Source organism: Anguilla anguilla, chromosome 1 (genome assembly GCF_013347855.1).
Source record: "Anguilla anguilla isolate fAngAng1 chromosome 1, fAngAng1.pri, whole genome shotgun sequence".
Taxonomy (NCBI): Eukaryota; Metazoa; Chordata; class Actinopteri; order Anguilliformes; family Anguillidae; genus Anguilla; species Anguilla anguilla.
The window spans coordinates 39,441,841-39,456,642 of NC_049201.1; the positions used below are offsets into that span (position 1 = coordinate 39,441,841).

The 14,802-nt window shown below is 46.4% G+C and overlaps 1 protein-coding gene across 3 annotated transcripts in view; it reads left to right on the plus strand.

Annotated features, from left to right (window-relative positions):
- Positions 1–14,802, plus strand: part of arid4a (AT rich interactive domain 4A (RBP1-like)) — a 50,858-nt gene that overhangs the window by 5,006 nt on the left and 31,050 nt on the right. For all 3 annotated transcript variants that reach the window (XM_035424606.1, XM_035424616.1, XM_035424626.1), the window contains exons 4-7: positions 2,961–3,026; positions 4,397–4,487; positions 9,967–10,046; positions 13,842–13,936. In XM_035424606.1, the coding sequence (XP_035280497.1) occupies positions 2,961–3,026; positions 4,397–4,487; positions 9,967–10,046; positions 13,842–13,936 (332 nt within the window). The remainder of the gene's footprint in view (positions 1–2,960; positions 3,027–4,396; positions 4,488–9,966; positions 10,047–13,841; positions 13,937–14,802) is intronic.

The window sequence follows — 14,802 nt, forward strand, 5'->3', positions numbered from 1 at the left end:
GAAAAGGTGGGGTTGTGGGTAGCACATGACTAGTACTGTGGAGAACATTACTGAAAAGATGGGGTTGTAGGTAGCACCTGACTGTAGTACAGTGGAGAGCATTACTGAAAAGGTGGGGTTGTAGGTAGCACCTGACTGTAGTACAGTGGAGAGCATTACTGAAAAGGTGGGGTTGTAGGTAGCACCTGACTGTAGTACAGTGGAGAGCATTACTGAAAAGGTGGGGTTGTAGGTAGCACCTGACTGTAGTACAGTGGAGAGCATTACTGAAAAGGTGGGGTTGTAGGTAGCACCTGACTGTAGTACAGTGGAGAGCATTACTGAAAAGGTGAGGTTGTAGGTAGCACATGACTGTAGTACAGTGGAGAGCATTACTGAAAAGGTGGGGTTGTAGGTTGAACCTGACTGTAGTACAGTGGAGAGCATTACTGAAAAGGTGGGGTTGTAGGTAGCACCTGACTGTAGTACAGTGGAGAGCATTACTGAAAAGGTGGGGTTGTAGGCAGCACCTGACTGTAGTACAGTGGAGAGCATTACTGAGAAGGTGGGGTTGTAGGCAGCACCTGACTGTAGTACAGTGGAGAGCATTACTGAAAAGGTGGGGTTGTAGGCAGCACCTGACTGTAGTACAGTGGAGAGCATTACTGAAAAGGTGGGGTTGTAGGTAGCACCTGACTGTAGTACAGTGGAGAGCATTACTGAAAAGGTGGGGTTGTAGGTAGCACCTGACTGTAGTACAGTGGAGAGCATTACTGAAAAGGTGGGGTTGTAGGTAGCACATGACCGTAGTACTGTGGAGAGCATTACTGAAAAGGTGGGGTTGTAGGTAGCACCTGACTGTAGTACAGTGGAGAGCATTACTGAATAGGTGGGGTTGTAGGTAGCACATGACCGTAGTACAGTGGAGAGCATTACTGAAAAGGTGGGGTTGTAGGTAGCACATGACTGTAGTACAGTGGAGAGCATTACTGAAAAGGTGGGGTTGTAGGTTGCACATGAATGTAGTACAGTGGAGAGCATTACTGAAAAGGTGGGGTTGTAGGTTGCACATGACTGTAGTACAGTGGAGAGCATTACTGAAAAGGTGGGGTTGTAGGTTGCACATGACTGTAGTACAGTGGAGAGCATTACTGAAAAGGTGGGGTTGTAGGTAGCACATGACTGTAGTACAGTGGAGAGCATTACTGAAAAGGTGGGGTTGTAGGTAGCACATGACTGTAGTACAGTGGAGAGCATTACTGAAAAGGTGGGGTTGTAGGTAGCACATGACTGTAGTACAGTAGAGAGCATTACTGAAAAGGTGGGGTTGTAGGTAGCACATGACTGTTGTACAGTGGAGAGCATTACTGAAAAGGTGGGGTTGTAGGTAGCACATGACCGTAGTACTGTGGAGAGCATTACTGAAAAGGTGGGGTTGTAGGTAGCACCTGACTGTAGTACAGTGGAGAGCATTACTGAAAAGGTGGGGTTGTAGGTAGCACCTGACTGTAGTACTGTGGAGAGCATTACTGAAAAGGTGGGGTTGTAGGTAGCACCTGTTTGTAGTACAGTGGAGAGCATTACTGAAAAGGTGGGGTTGTAGGTAGCACCTGTCTGTAGTACAGCGGAGAGCATTACTGAAAAGGTGGGGTTGTGGGTAGCACATGACTGTAGTACTGTGCAGAGCATTACTGAAAAGGTGGGGTTGTAGGTAGCACCTGACTGTAGTACAGTGGAGAGCCTTTTCTTTTGTGGGCAAACCCATTCAGTCCCACAGAGCTTTCTGGCACATCGAGTTGCGTCAGCAGTGGGCTGCTATTCTGCTCTTAGCTTGGGGGGTGGGGTTGCTTTTCACTTAAGGTGTGTGTTCCTCCTTATCCGACTCCCTGCTGCTCTCCTGCCTCTGAGGCACATCTCGCCTTATTTGGAAGCACAGCGAGTTTGAAAAATTCTAATTTTAAAAATTGCAGTGTGGTTGCCTTGTCATCTCTTTTCTCCCTTTTCTTGCTCTGTTACACTGATGTGTTCTGCTGAACAGTCAGGCTTGCATGGCGTCTCTGATCGTTGCATCACTTTCGATTAGCAAGTGGCACCACAGGAAGCGGAGTTCACGTGTGTCGTGGCTTTGACAGGAGCGGGGGCAGACGCATGGCTGTAGGTCTGGCGGTCTGTCTGGTACACGCAGTCACACTTACGGATGTGACACGACAGCAGTACATGTCTCTTATGTGTGTGTGTTCGTGGAGACCCGAGATGGCACACGTCGTATGATGATTTTTAAAGCACTCTTCACTGCCAGTGTGACGGTATTAGGATCCACACATGCGGTCCGGAGAGGTTATTATGTTTTGTGTGCATGTATTTCTATCTAAGCATTTACACAGTACTTGAATGGATCAGGGATCACACCAGGCGAGCAGGCAGGCGCCTCCTAGTTCCCATGTTTAGCTCTGCACACGTGAGTTCACTAAGAAGCCTTTTGGCGGCTGGTCTGCAAAGCTCTGTGCGCATTTGTTACACAACCAGATTAATTCACCTCCACTGAACCTCCCCCTCTCTCGCTCCCCCCCTTTCTATCTCTCACTCTCTCTCCCCTCTCTATCTCTCACTCTCTCTCCCCTCTCTATCTCTCACTCTCTCTCCCTCCTCTCTCTCTCTCACACTCTCTCTCCCCCTCTTTCTCTCTCTCCCTTCTCTATCTCTCACTCTCTCTCCCTGCTCTCTCTCTCAACCTCTCTCCCCCCTCTCTCTCTCTCACTCTCCCTCCTCCCTCTCTCTCTCCCTCTCTCCCTCCTCTCTCTCTCACTCTCTCTCCCCCCCCTCTCCCTCCTCTCTCTCTCACTCTCTCTCCCCCCTCTCTCTCTCACTCTCCCTCCTCTCTCTCTCACTCTCTCTCCCCCCTCTCTCTCTCCCTCCTCTCTCTCTCACTCTCTCCCCCCTCTCTCTCTCTCCCTTACCCCCCCCCCCCCCTCTCTCTGTAGGTGGTGCACAAGGGAGACAGCAGCTCCCAGGTGGTGCAGGATGACCAGGTCAAAGGGCCGCTGAGGGTGAGTGGGATCTCACAGGCCTGGCCTCACCGAGCGTGCCCATCCTAATTTATCACGACACTGGATGCATTACCGGCTGTGGAGTCGCCTGTTCTCTAGAAAATGGAACAGTCATTGTCAGGAGTATTTTAATGATCAAGTGAAGGGTTAGGTGTTTATACACTGGAAGCACGTAAGACTGACAGTTATGTGCAAAGTTATTAATAGATCTGTGGAAGACTGACTGAATGGAGCAAAGATGTGTCATTAGATGCTATGTAAAGCAAACTAAGTTGAGTACACTGTCTTTAGATGTTTGTGAGGCTGAGTTGAGCACACTGTATGTCATTAGATGTATGCATTATTAAAGCTCACAGTTACAATAAGGTACAATACTCATTTGTAACAGTTTTTCATAGCTGTGAACACATTAAGTCCAGTTCACACATTAAACATTACTCTGACCTAACCTATGCTAAGTCAAACTAGGAGGCATGACAAGCTACAACATCAAGATGATGATACAAAGTACAATAAGAAAGCACATCAGTGAGGGAGCCCTGAAAGGGAACAGCGGTCTCCAGATGAGCCGCTGCTTCTGAGTGCTCTGCTCAACTCTCTGCTCCTCGCATGCGTAATGAATACATATATCTGTCAAAGTGTCAAGCAACACATTCATACTCACTTGTCATGTTACACCAGATGGTACCAAAGTTTTTGTTCCGTCATGCTAGTCTTAACCAACCCTGTTCCTAGAGATCTACCGTCCTGTAGGTTTTCTCTTCTGCACTAACAACACACCTCATTCAACAGCTGGAGATCTGCATTGAGCTGAGTCAGGTGTGGAAAATTATGGTTGAAATAAGAACCTACAGGGTGATAGATCTCTAGGAACAGGGTTGCTTACCACTCATGTAGTTTTCTCAGAAACTTTCTTTCAGCTCACAATTTTAGCTGGACCTAACACCATAGTGCAGGGGTGCCCAACCCTATTCCTGTCGGTTTATACTCCACCCCTAACAAAGCATGCCCCATTCAACAGCTTGAGACTTTGTTGAGCTGCTAATTATAATCAGGCATGCCAAATTAGAGTTGAAATGAAAACGTACAGGATGGTTGATCAGGAACAGGGTTGGGCAGCCCTGTTGTAGAACAACGTGAAATCCTGGAGGGCCTCTGTGTCTGCTGGTTTATGAAGTATTCCTTTGCTTAAGTGCATAATTTAAGTCGTTGTTTGGCTAGACTCTCAAGGTGTGAGAGTCTGCACACCTTGTTTCCAAGGCCTTAAATTGACCGCTGATTGGATGAAAATCTCAAAAGCCAGCAGCCTCTGCGTCTCTAGGCTAGCCTTACGTATGCTGGGCTGACGCCATGTTCCCCTCATCCTGCAGGTGGGCTCCACGGTGGAGGTGAAGAGTGCTGAGGGGGGCCTCAGCCAGGCGGTCATCTGCAAGCTCACCGACGCCAGCTGGTACACCGTGGGTAAGGGCCGAGTCACCGCCATGCTTTTCCCTCATAACCCAGCCGGAACCGGGCCGGCAGCACGGGAACCAGACCGTGCCGGGCCAGTACAGCGCCACAAAACCCTTCCGTTGGATTGCCTGAGGCTAATGATGTCATACCCCAAGCTGGCTTCTGCCCCATTGGCTTGGACTTGGTCTGCAGATCTACAGCTGAGGTTTCCCCTGAAAGAAAATAGTCTCCATATTGCTTCTGGCTTCCCGTGGTTGTCTGTGGATTTCAGTAATCACAGCATGGCCTTCCTCATGTGTTCACCTCCTAGTGTCGAGTGCATTATAACTGGCTTGCAAGAAGGCTAACACCGGTGATGCTAGTGGGTCGAGCTGAAGAGCAACAGTAAAGACAGTGGTGAGCCCATATGGCTCTGGGTCACCAGTCGGAAATGGATACCAGTCCTTTGCAGTCAGAGTCATAGCCATGATATGCTCTAGTACAGTCATACATTACTTTTTTTTGGCCCTGACTATTGACCGAAATGAGTTTCACCAAAGTGGTAACAGTACCTTCACCAATAGATGGCCATAAGACACTCCTAACGGGAGCAGTCTCTTCCCTAAGGGGAAGGAAGGGCCCGTTGTTTTAATGGAGTGCACACTGCTTATGGATGGTGAGCTCTCTGAGATGAGTGTGTGACTGCAGCTTCAGGAGGCTCCAGTCGCACAGGACAGAGTAGCGACTGCATACGCCTCACGCCAAGGCCCGCCGGTCTTTCCTCCTCACTCTTGCTGAGCTCATTGGCCGCTGGGCAGTGATGTCATAAGAGGCTCATTGTGTACGCCTTCCTTTTGTTTTCCTTTGCCCTGCTTCCGTCCCGAGGTGTGTGCCATCGGCTGAGAGCCAAAGTCCACTCTGAGCGCGCTCGGGATTTGTAAATGAGTGACGGGACGCTGAAACAAACAGCTGTTTTTGTGTTGCTTTTGCTTTGTGGAGCATAATAAAATTTTTGCGGAATGAGGAATCGTTTTGTCGATTGTCAAAAGGTTAGGTGGGACTACAGCAAAAGCTAAATGGAAAAGAATGAAGATGAAATTTAAATACTTACTTCCACAAGTGTTGAGGTGGGGAAAATACCTGCAAGTTGATTTAGTCAGATATTTACCAAATATAATGATGTAAATGAACATGGCTCGAAAATATGTATTTCTAAATATCTGCTGTTGTTAGAAGCTTGCTTTGCTTGTGTGTGGATTTCAGAAGCACGAAGCGTAAAGTACTGGCTCGTCCACTGCACACTTGTGCGAGCTGCAGCCTGAAGCATGTGCTGCAGGAACTGAGCTTTTGTGTGGCTCCAGGTTCCAGCCCCATCGGTGCTTTTGTTTCCTTTTTCTCTTGAGATGTATAAGAGGGATGTTTCAGGACAAAAACGTTCTCTCCATTTCAATTAGTAATCCTATGCCAACGATGTCATCCAGCAAGAATTGCAGCGGCCATGTCCGTGTTCTCAGCCAGCAGTTTATCTGAAAACTCATTTTTCCAGTCTTGCGTTGGAAATGAAATATTCCCCAAATACATCTGCGTCTAGACTAAGAGCAAAGGTTGGTGATCCGTGCTTTTTCAGATGTTAGAAAAATGCAGGTATGCCAGTTTAAATATAACTAGTGGGCTTTGGTGCATGTGATAGTAGGGTTTTTTTTTTGTTGTTTATTTTTCCCTCCGGAATCACTTCAGGCACAAGAAATCAGAAGGAAAAATGGGAATACATGGAATATTTTTCATTCAACGTAATGATGGATCAAATGGCACTCAGGGATGTTGTGTTTCCATGCTGTTTGGTCAGCTTTCTGGCCCCAACGCTGGGTGCACACTGATGTGAGGTATTTCAGCACTGTCCTGGGCACACATGAAAAGGAGTGCTCAAAATGTGCTTTTGTTTTCATTCTCCTTACTTTGCATTTTGGGTCATTTTTCCAAATACAAACCATCTTATCTCCCTAAACTGGAAAGCATGTGATTCCTGTTTAGGGGAGGGATGAAATGATACTCTCGCCTCTTTTCATCAGAATGAGGATCCAATAACAAACTAACCGTGTTGTCGTGTGAAAGTCCCTTTAAATGGTAGTGTGCACAGCTCGCATGCTGCATCTCATCGTTTTATACAGCTGAGTGTTGTGCTGAGTCAGTGCGTAGCACAGTGGTGCTCAGACTCCGCACCTGGGATTTGAACCCGCAGCTTCTGCCTGCCATGTATGAGAGAAGTAGAGCGGGTGCTTTTGGACCAGACTGTTTTGGAGGCAGAAGATGTTGATACTGCAAGGTAGCATAGAGCCGCAGAGCTGATGGCTGCGTTGTGGATGGTCGTGTTTGGGCCTCTCAGTTGGCTTAACGTCAGTCTTTTCCCCGTGCGCTGTCTCTCTTTCCAAGACTGGCAGTAGAAGATGGAGAACTGTGGGGACACCAAAACCGTGGAATAGTCTGGAGAGTAAATATAGGAATTATCTTTTTGTTAGACTGGTGCAGCCTCACAAGAAGCAGGAATGTCACCAGTTGGTGTCCTCGTCCGTGTGCTCCAGAATTGGGGAATATGTGACTCCCCACCTCCATGCTAGGTGGAGGCTTTATCTTTAATTTTAGAGTATTAAGTAGTAATTCAAAGGCAGGTTTTCAGAATATTATTTCCAGTCTCTCCACTACATTTTCCTGAAGTAGCCACCACTGATCGTTGCTGGATATGAGGGTAAACAAAATTGTTTTGGAAGGCTGTCTGTTATGAAGAAAATGTGTTCTGCCAGTTGACTTAATAATCAACTGGCAGAACACAACTTAATAGTCAACTGACAGAGGACAGTGAAGAATTCAGTATAGAACAGTTTAGAAGTCAAATGACAGTAGCCTAACAGTGTCAAATTGTTTTTTTTAATGTTGTCTAAACAGGTAGAAATGGTTATAATGCCCAATGAGTAATGAGTTGACCAGGTGGTTGTCTGACCTGCTCTGTCTGGTATACTTAATTCCAGATGAATTCAGCCATAGAGTTGTTTTTCTGGTTTATAATTTTGTAATCGTCTTTATTTGGTAACCCGAGTTGCTGCAAACATTGTGTTCTATTGTTTGGCAGGCATTCTTGAACACTAAATGCTACCATACTTGCTTGTTGCATAAAATGTTCCTTTTTTATTTCTGGAGGAGGGTACAGTTGTGGCACAGATGCAGGAGTGGTTGTGAATTAGCATGTATGAGGTGTGCTGGACTAAAGAGTCGTGCAGTTTAGTGAGAGGGAGACCAACTGGAGAATGGGAATGTCTTATTTCATTCAGTCTTAAAACTCTGCCACTGAGGAAGCTGAAAAAGGAGAACAAGCTGATATATATGAATAGATATATATATGAATAGACTAACATTGTACAGGTCCCCTCCTGCAAGAGCAACATCTTGGTGCCTCCTGCATAGAAATAATATGAATATTAACAGGGTTTTAAAAAATGCAATGAAGTTGCTGTGTACAGCTCAGATATACGCCATACTCAAATGTGTGTTTCCAGAGGTGTATTGACTAACAATACATTATTAGTCATTAAATTGTATTGTCTTATTGTAGCAATGCCATTTAGTGTGGAGGTAGAAGTGGGTATAGAATATTACTAATGACAACTTTTTGGGGGCATTTTGTGTGCATTAATGCTGTGTTCGATGCAAATGTATCTGCTTAGAGGCATAGGCATTCTCTACTTCCTCACAGATGTATTTAAACTTCCCCTTTTTTGGATGAGAACAAAGCCATGCAAATGGTCATCACCAGTGAGTGGGTGGCCTTTAAGGTTACTGTGGTACATGGGCTGTAAGGCACTAATAACTGCTGTTTATTTTCATACAAAATGGAAGTGTACGAGGTTTGGTATGAGGGTGACTGAGAGACTACTGTAAAGTCGCTTTTCCGCTGCATGGTACCAGCTCAACTTGACTCGACTCTACTTGGCTTTTTTGGTTTTCCATCGGGCAAAAGTTGTGGATAGTACCTGGTACCTGGTACTTTTTTTGGTATCACCTCCGTCGAGGTTCCAAGCGAGTTGAGGTGATACCAAAAGGTGACGTGAAGATGACGTGTGTCGCGTTGAAGATGACGTCACGGCAGTTTCATGCGGCGTCGCTGTGACGACCAGCTACATTGATGCGGGTACTATCTGCAGTGGAAAACAAAGTACCTGGTACCAAAAGCGAGTAGAGTCGAGTTGAGCCGGTACCATACGGTGGAAAAGCGGCTTTACTGTAGGCCTGCATTAACCAAGGTTGTGTGTAGGCGCTGTGATCTTCAGTTTGTTATTCTGAATTTTTCTGTTTTCTCGGTTCTTTATTAGGCATAGAAATATGTATGATTTAGAGTGCATTACACCAATGTGCATAGGTAGTGAAGTTATTTGCAGGTCCATGGCTGTTTACTTTCTTAGTTTGCGATGTTCTGTAATCGAATTATTGCTGAGAGAAAGTATTTGGGCTATGCCAGTTTTGTTGTGGACATATCCAGGTAAAGTCCTGTTTGTTTAGCGTCATCAGTCTCAGTTTACGGAAAGGTAGAATGGTGCCAGCAGCAGGGCGTGTCCCGTGTGTGGACTGTAGCAATCCCATTGCGTCTGTATAGCTGATGATGTGTCGCGAGAGGTTTGCTCGTCATACTGGCGAAATCTCCACGCAACAAACAGCTTTCATTTTCACTTCTAAACTGAGCTTATTATAAAATGGTTTCAGAATCTAAATTCATTAACTAATCCTTTGCTATTTGGAATACTTTGTTAATACAATTGGGAAGAAAGTGAAAGTGGTGCTTTGACCTGTTTGAGATGCTGGATAAAAGGATATGTGGCAAAATGAAATGAAAAAACATTATCTTAGTTTAAATTATGTATGTTTGTATTAATGTGTTGCTTTAAAAACCCGACACATGTAGTGAAACCCTGTCCAACAGGACCTTTCTCCTTGCCAACCTCTTTATGCCTCTTAAGGTTGGGAATTAAGCTTCTAGGACCCAATCGTATCCTACGGTACAGTGGCTGATGGCCCTTTCCCCAGTCATACGAGTTGGCCCTCTGGAGTCAAATCTTGAGTGCTGGAAGTCCCATTATGGTGGTAAATTTAAGGATAAACGTTATGTCATGTGCTGTAAGGTATTGTTTTCATTTCAGTATTCTCATTCTGTAACATGACCCATTTGGCTTTGGAAGAATTTCAGACACACCCAGGTACTTGACACGTGTATTTGAATATGAATGGCAAAACACTCTCCTGCTTGCTGTTCCCACAGGCACTTTTCTCCATAGTTTTGTAAGCCGTAGCCGTCAGATTGTGGAAAGGTGGTTGTGGATTGACAAATGTGCCTGTATTTGTTTTGGCTTGAGCTATGATTTTATAAATGCAATTTGAAAAGAAAAATCAAAAGGCAATCCGAAAATGAATATTGTGCTTTTAGTTTTTGGCTGCCCAACTCTAAAGCTTCTTTTCTGTGTTCTAGTGTTTGATGACGGAGATGAGAAGACACTCCGAAGGACATCTCTGTGCCTAAAAGGCGAAAGACATTTTGCTGAAAGTGAGGTAAAGCTGCTACACTGTCCCCATGTCTGAGTTAGGGAGGGGTAAAGCTACACTGTGTCCCCATGTCTCTGAGTTAGAGAGGGGTAAAGCTACACTGTCCCCATGTCTCTGAGTTAGAGAGGGGTAAAGCTACACTGTCCCCATGTCTCTGAGTTAGAGAGGGGTAAAGCTACACTGTCCCCGTGTCTCTGAGTTAGAGAGGGGTAAAGCTACACTGTCCCCATGTCTCTGAGTTAGAGAGGGGTAAAGCTACACTGTCCCCATGTCTCTGAGTTAGAGAGGGGTAAAGCTACACTGTCCCCATGTCTCTGAGTTAGAGAGGGGTAAAGCTACACTGTGTCTCCATGTCTCTGAGTTAGAGAGGGGTAAAGCTACACTGTCCCCATGTCTCTGAGTTAGAGAGGGGTAAAGCTACACTGTCCCCATGTCTCTGAGTTAGAGAGGGGTAAAGCTACACTGTGTCCCCATGTCTCTGAGTTAGAGAGGGGTAAAGCTACACTGTGTCCCCATGTCTCTGTGTTAGAGAGGGGTAAAGCTACACTGTCCCCATGTCTCTGAGTTAGAGAGGGGTAAAGCTACACTGTCCCCATGTCTCTGAGTTAGAGAGGGGTAAAGCTACACTGTCCCCATGTCTCTGTGTTAGAGAGGGGTAAAGCTACACTGTCCCCATGTCTCTGAGTTAGAGAGGGGTAAAGCTACACTGTCCCCATGTCTGAGTTAGAGAGGGGTAAAGCTACACTGTCCCCATGTCTCTGAGTTCGAGAGGGGTAAAGCTACACTGTGTCCCCATGTCTCTGAGTTAGAGAGGGGTAAAGCTACACTGTCCCCGTGTCTCTGAGTTAGAGAGGGGTAAAGCTACACTGTGTCTCCATGTCTCTGAGTTAGAGAGGGGTAAAGCTACACTGTCCCCATGTCTCTGAGTTAGAGAGGGGTAAAGCTACACTGTGTCCCCATGTCTCTGAGTTAGAGAGGGGTAAAGCTACACTGTCCCCATGTCTCTGAGTTCGAGAGGGGTAAAGCTACACTGTGTCCCCATGTCTCTGAGTTAGAGAGGGGTAAAGCTACACTGTGTCCCCATGTCTCTGAGTTAGAGAGGGGTAAAGCTACACTGTGTCCCCATGTCTCTGAGTTAGAGAGGGGTAAAGCTACACTGTCCCCATGTCTCTGAGTTAGAGAGGGGTAAAGCTACACTGTCCCCATGTCTCTGAGTTAGAGAGGGGTAAAGCTACACTGTCCCCATGTCTCTGAGTTAGGGAGGGGTAAAGCTACACTGTGTCCCCATGTCTCTGAGTTAGAGAGGGGTAAAGCTACACTGTCCCCATGTCTCTGAGTTAGAGAGGGGTAAAGCTACACTGTCCCCATGTCTCTGAGTTAGAGAGGGGTAAAGCTACACTGTGTCCCCATGTCTCTGAGTTAGAGAGGGGTAAAGCTACACTGTCCCCATGTCTCTGAGTTAGAGAGGGGTAAAGCTACACTGTCCCCGTGTCTCTGAGTTAGAGAGGGGTAAAGCTACACTGTCCCCATGTCTGAGTTAGAGAGGGGTAAAGCTACACTGTCCCCATGTCTCTGAGTTAGAGAGGGGTAAAGCTACACTGTGTCCCCATGTCTCTGAGTTAGAGAGGGGTAAAGCTACACTGTGTCCCCGTGTCTCTGAGTTAGAGAGGGGTAAAGCTACACTGTCCCCGTGTCTCTGTGTTAGAGAGGGGTAAAGCTACACTGTCCCCATGTGTGAGTTAGAGAGGGGTAAAGCTACACTGTCCCCATGTCTCTGAGTTAGAGAGGGGTGAAGCTACACTGTCCCCATGTCTCTGTGTTAGAGAGGGGTAAAGCTACACTGTCCCCATGTCTCTGAGTTAGAGAGGGGTAAAGCTACACTGTGTCCCCGTGTCTCTGAGTTAGAGAGGGGTAAAGCTACACTGTCCCCATGTCTGAGTTAGAGAGGGGTAAAGCTACACTGTCCCCGTGTCTCTGTGTTAGAGAGGGGTAAAGCTACACTGTCCCCATGTGTGAGTTAGAGAGGGGTAAAGCTACACTGTGTCCCCATGTCTCTGAGTTAGAGAGGGGTAAAGCTACACTGTCCCCATGTCTCTGAGTTAGAGAGGGGTAAAGCTACACTGTGTCCCCATGTCTGAGTTAGAGAGGGGTAAAGCTACACTGTCCCCATGTCTCTGAGTTAGAGAGGGGTAAAGCTACACTGTCCCCATGTCTCTGTGTTAGAGAGGGGTAAAGCTACACTGTCCCCATGTCTCTGAGTTAGAGAGGGGTAAAGCTACACTGTCCCCATGTCTCTGTGTTAGAGAGGGGTAAAGCTACACTGTCCCCATGTCTCTGTGTTAGAGAGGGGTAAAGCTACACTGTCTCCATGTCTCTGAGTTAGAGAGGGGTAAAGCTACACTGTCCCCATGTCTCTGAGTTAGAGAGGGGTAAAGCTACACTGTCCCCATGTCTGAGTTAGAGAGGGGTAAAGCTACACTGTCCCCATGTCTCTGAGTTAGAGAGGGGTAAAGCTACACTGTCCCCATGTCTCTGAGTTAGAGAGGGGTAAAGCTACACTGTGTCCCCATGTCTCTGAGTTAGAGAGGGGTAAAGCTACACTGTCCCCATGTCTGAGTTAGAGAGGGGTAAAGCTACACTGTCCCCGTGTCTCTGTGTTAGAGAGGGGTAAAGCTACACTGTCTCCATGTCTCTGAGTTAGAGAGGGGTAAAGCTACACTGTGTCCCCATGTCTCTGTGTTAGAGAGGGGTAAAGCTACACTGTCCCCATGTCTCTGAGTTAGAGAGGGGTAAAGCTACACTGTGTCTCCGTGTCTCTGAGTTAGAGAGGGGTAAAGCTACACTGTGTCTCCGTGTCTCTGAGTTAGAGAGGGGTAAAGCTACACTGTGTCCCCATGTCTCTGAGTTAGAGAGGGGTAAAGCTACACTGTCCCCATGTCTCTGAGTTCGAGAGGGGTAAAGCTACACTGTGTCCCCATGTCTCTGAGTTAGAGAGGGGTAAAGCTACACTGTGTCCCCATGTCTCTGAGTTAGAGAGGGGTAAAGCTACACTGTCCCCATGTCTCTGAGTTAGAGAGGGGTAAAGCTACACTGTCCCCATGTCTCTGAGTTAGAGAGGGGTGAAGCTACACTGTCCCCATGTCTCTGAGTTAGAGAGGGGTAAAGCTACACTGTCCCCATGTCTCTGAGTTAGAGAGGGGTAAAGCTACACTGTCCCCATGTCTCTGAGTTAGAGAGGGATAAAGCTACACTGTGTCCCCATGTCTCTGTGTTAGAGAGGGGTAAAGCTACACTGTGTCCCCATGTCTCTGAGTTAGAGAGGGGTAAAGCTACACTGTCCCCATGTCTCTGAGTTAGAGAGGGGTAAAGCTACACTGTCCCCATGTCTCTGTGTTAGAGAGGGGTAAAGCTACACTGTCCCCATGTCTCTGAGTTAGAGAGGGGTAAAGCTACACTGTCCCCATGTCTCTGAGTTCGAGAGGGGTAAAGCTACACTGTCCCCATGTCTCTGAGTTAGAGAGGGATAAAGCTACACTGTGTCCCCATGTCTCTGAGTTAGAGAGGGGTAAAGCTACACTGTCCCCATGTCTCTGAGTTAGAGAGGGGTAAAGCTACACTGTGTCCCCATGTCTCTGAGTTAGAGAGGGGTAAAGCTACACTGTCCCCATGTCTCATTGTGAGTTGTGAGGTGAATCTTGTTTTAAAATGTGTGAAAATTTGTGCGTCATGTATTGGAATGATTCGTTTTGGTGTTAATTGAGTCTGCTGGCACACGTGTGGATCAATCCTTTTTGCCCCCAGACCTTGGACCAACTGCCCCTAACTAACCCAGAGCACTTTGGAACGCCCGTCATTGGAAAAAAGACAAATCGAGGACGGCGGTCGTCACTGCCCGTGTGAGTATTAGCCACGCACTGAAACCAAAGTAGAACCAACTTCCAGTCAGAAACCGAAGACGCATTGTTAAAACAGCACAGCAGATCCACGTGTAAATACAATATGACTGCAGTGGCGTAAACTAAAAAACACTCACCCGATATGTAATGTAACTCCCAGCCTTCATACTGGAATGCACAAGCTTAGATTATTTTTAAGAAACCTATTTGGCAGATGCTCAAAGTGGCTTTGAAGGAAGAATTCACACAAAAATGAAAAAGTTGCAGATTTCGTAGACGGTATTACAAACACCCAGAGCACAGTGTGTAGTGCCATGCTTTGTAACATTATCCTCCTTCAACTTAGACATTCTACTTCTTGTGTATATACACAAAAAAATGTGTTGGCATTCAAACTCTTGGCAACTTCTCATCATCTTTGTGGTTTCAAGACCCATTGTATATGCTCACATCTGCATCTATGGAGCTTGTTGGTGTGTAATACAACGTTCCTTGTTTATCTTGAAAGACTGTGCACAGCCATTTGTGTTTTTCCTTGCCTCAAGCTCCTGTAGTTTATTGCTGAGTCTTCATGATGTCTGAGATGTTGGTGAAATGTTCCATGGGAATTGTGATGCAGCGCCAAATTTTAAGAACTGCTTTGCCAAGCACAACGGAATTGTAAAAACGTTTGACTGAAAGGTTGCTAAAAGAAATCAAGCTACGTTTACTCATAAGTAACAAAGTATGCAAATGAGGAGCACCAGCGATTGGTGATTTTTTTTTTTACATTAAGATCGGCGTTAGTATATCATAGGTGCAGAACAGCCGTAATCACTGGAATGAATTTCCAACAGCCAATAACCTGAGAAACAGTGCAAAAAATG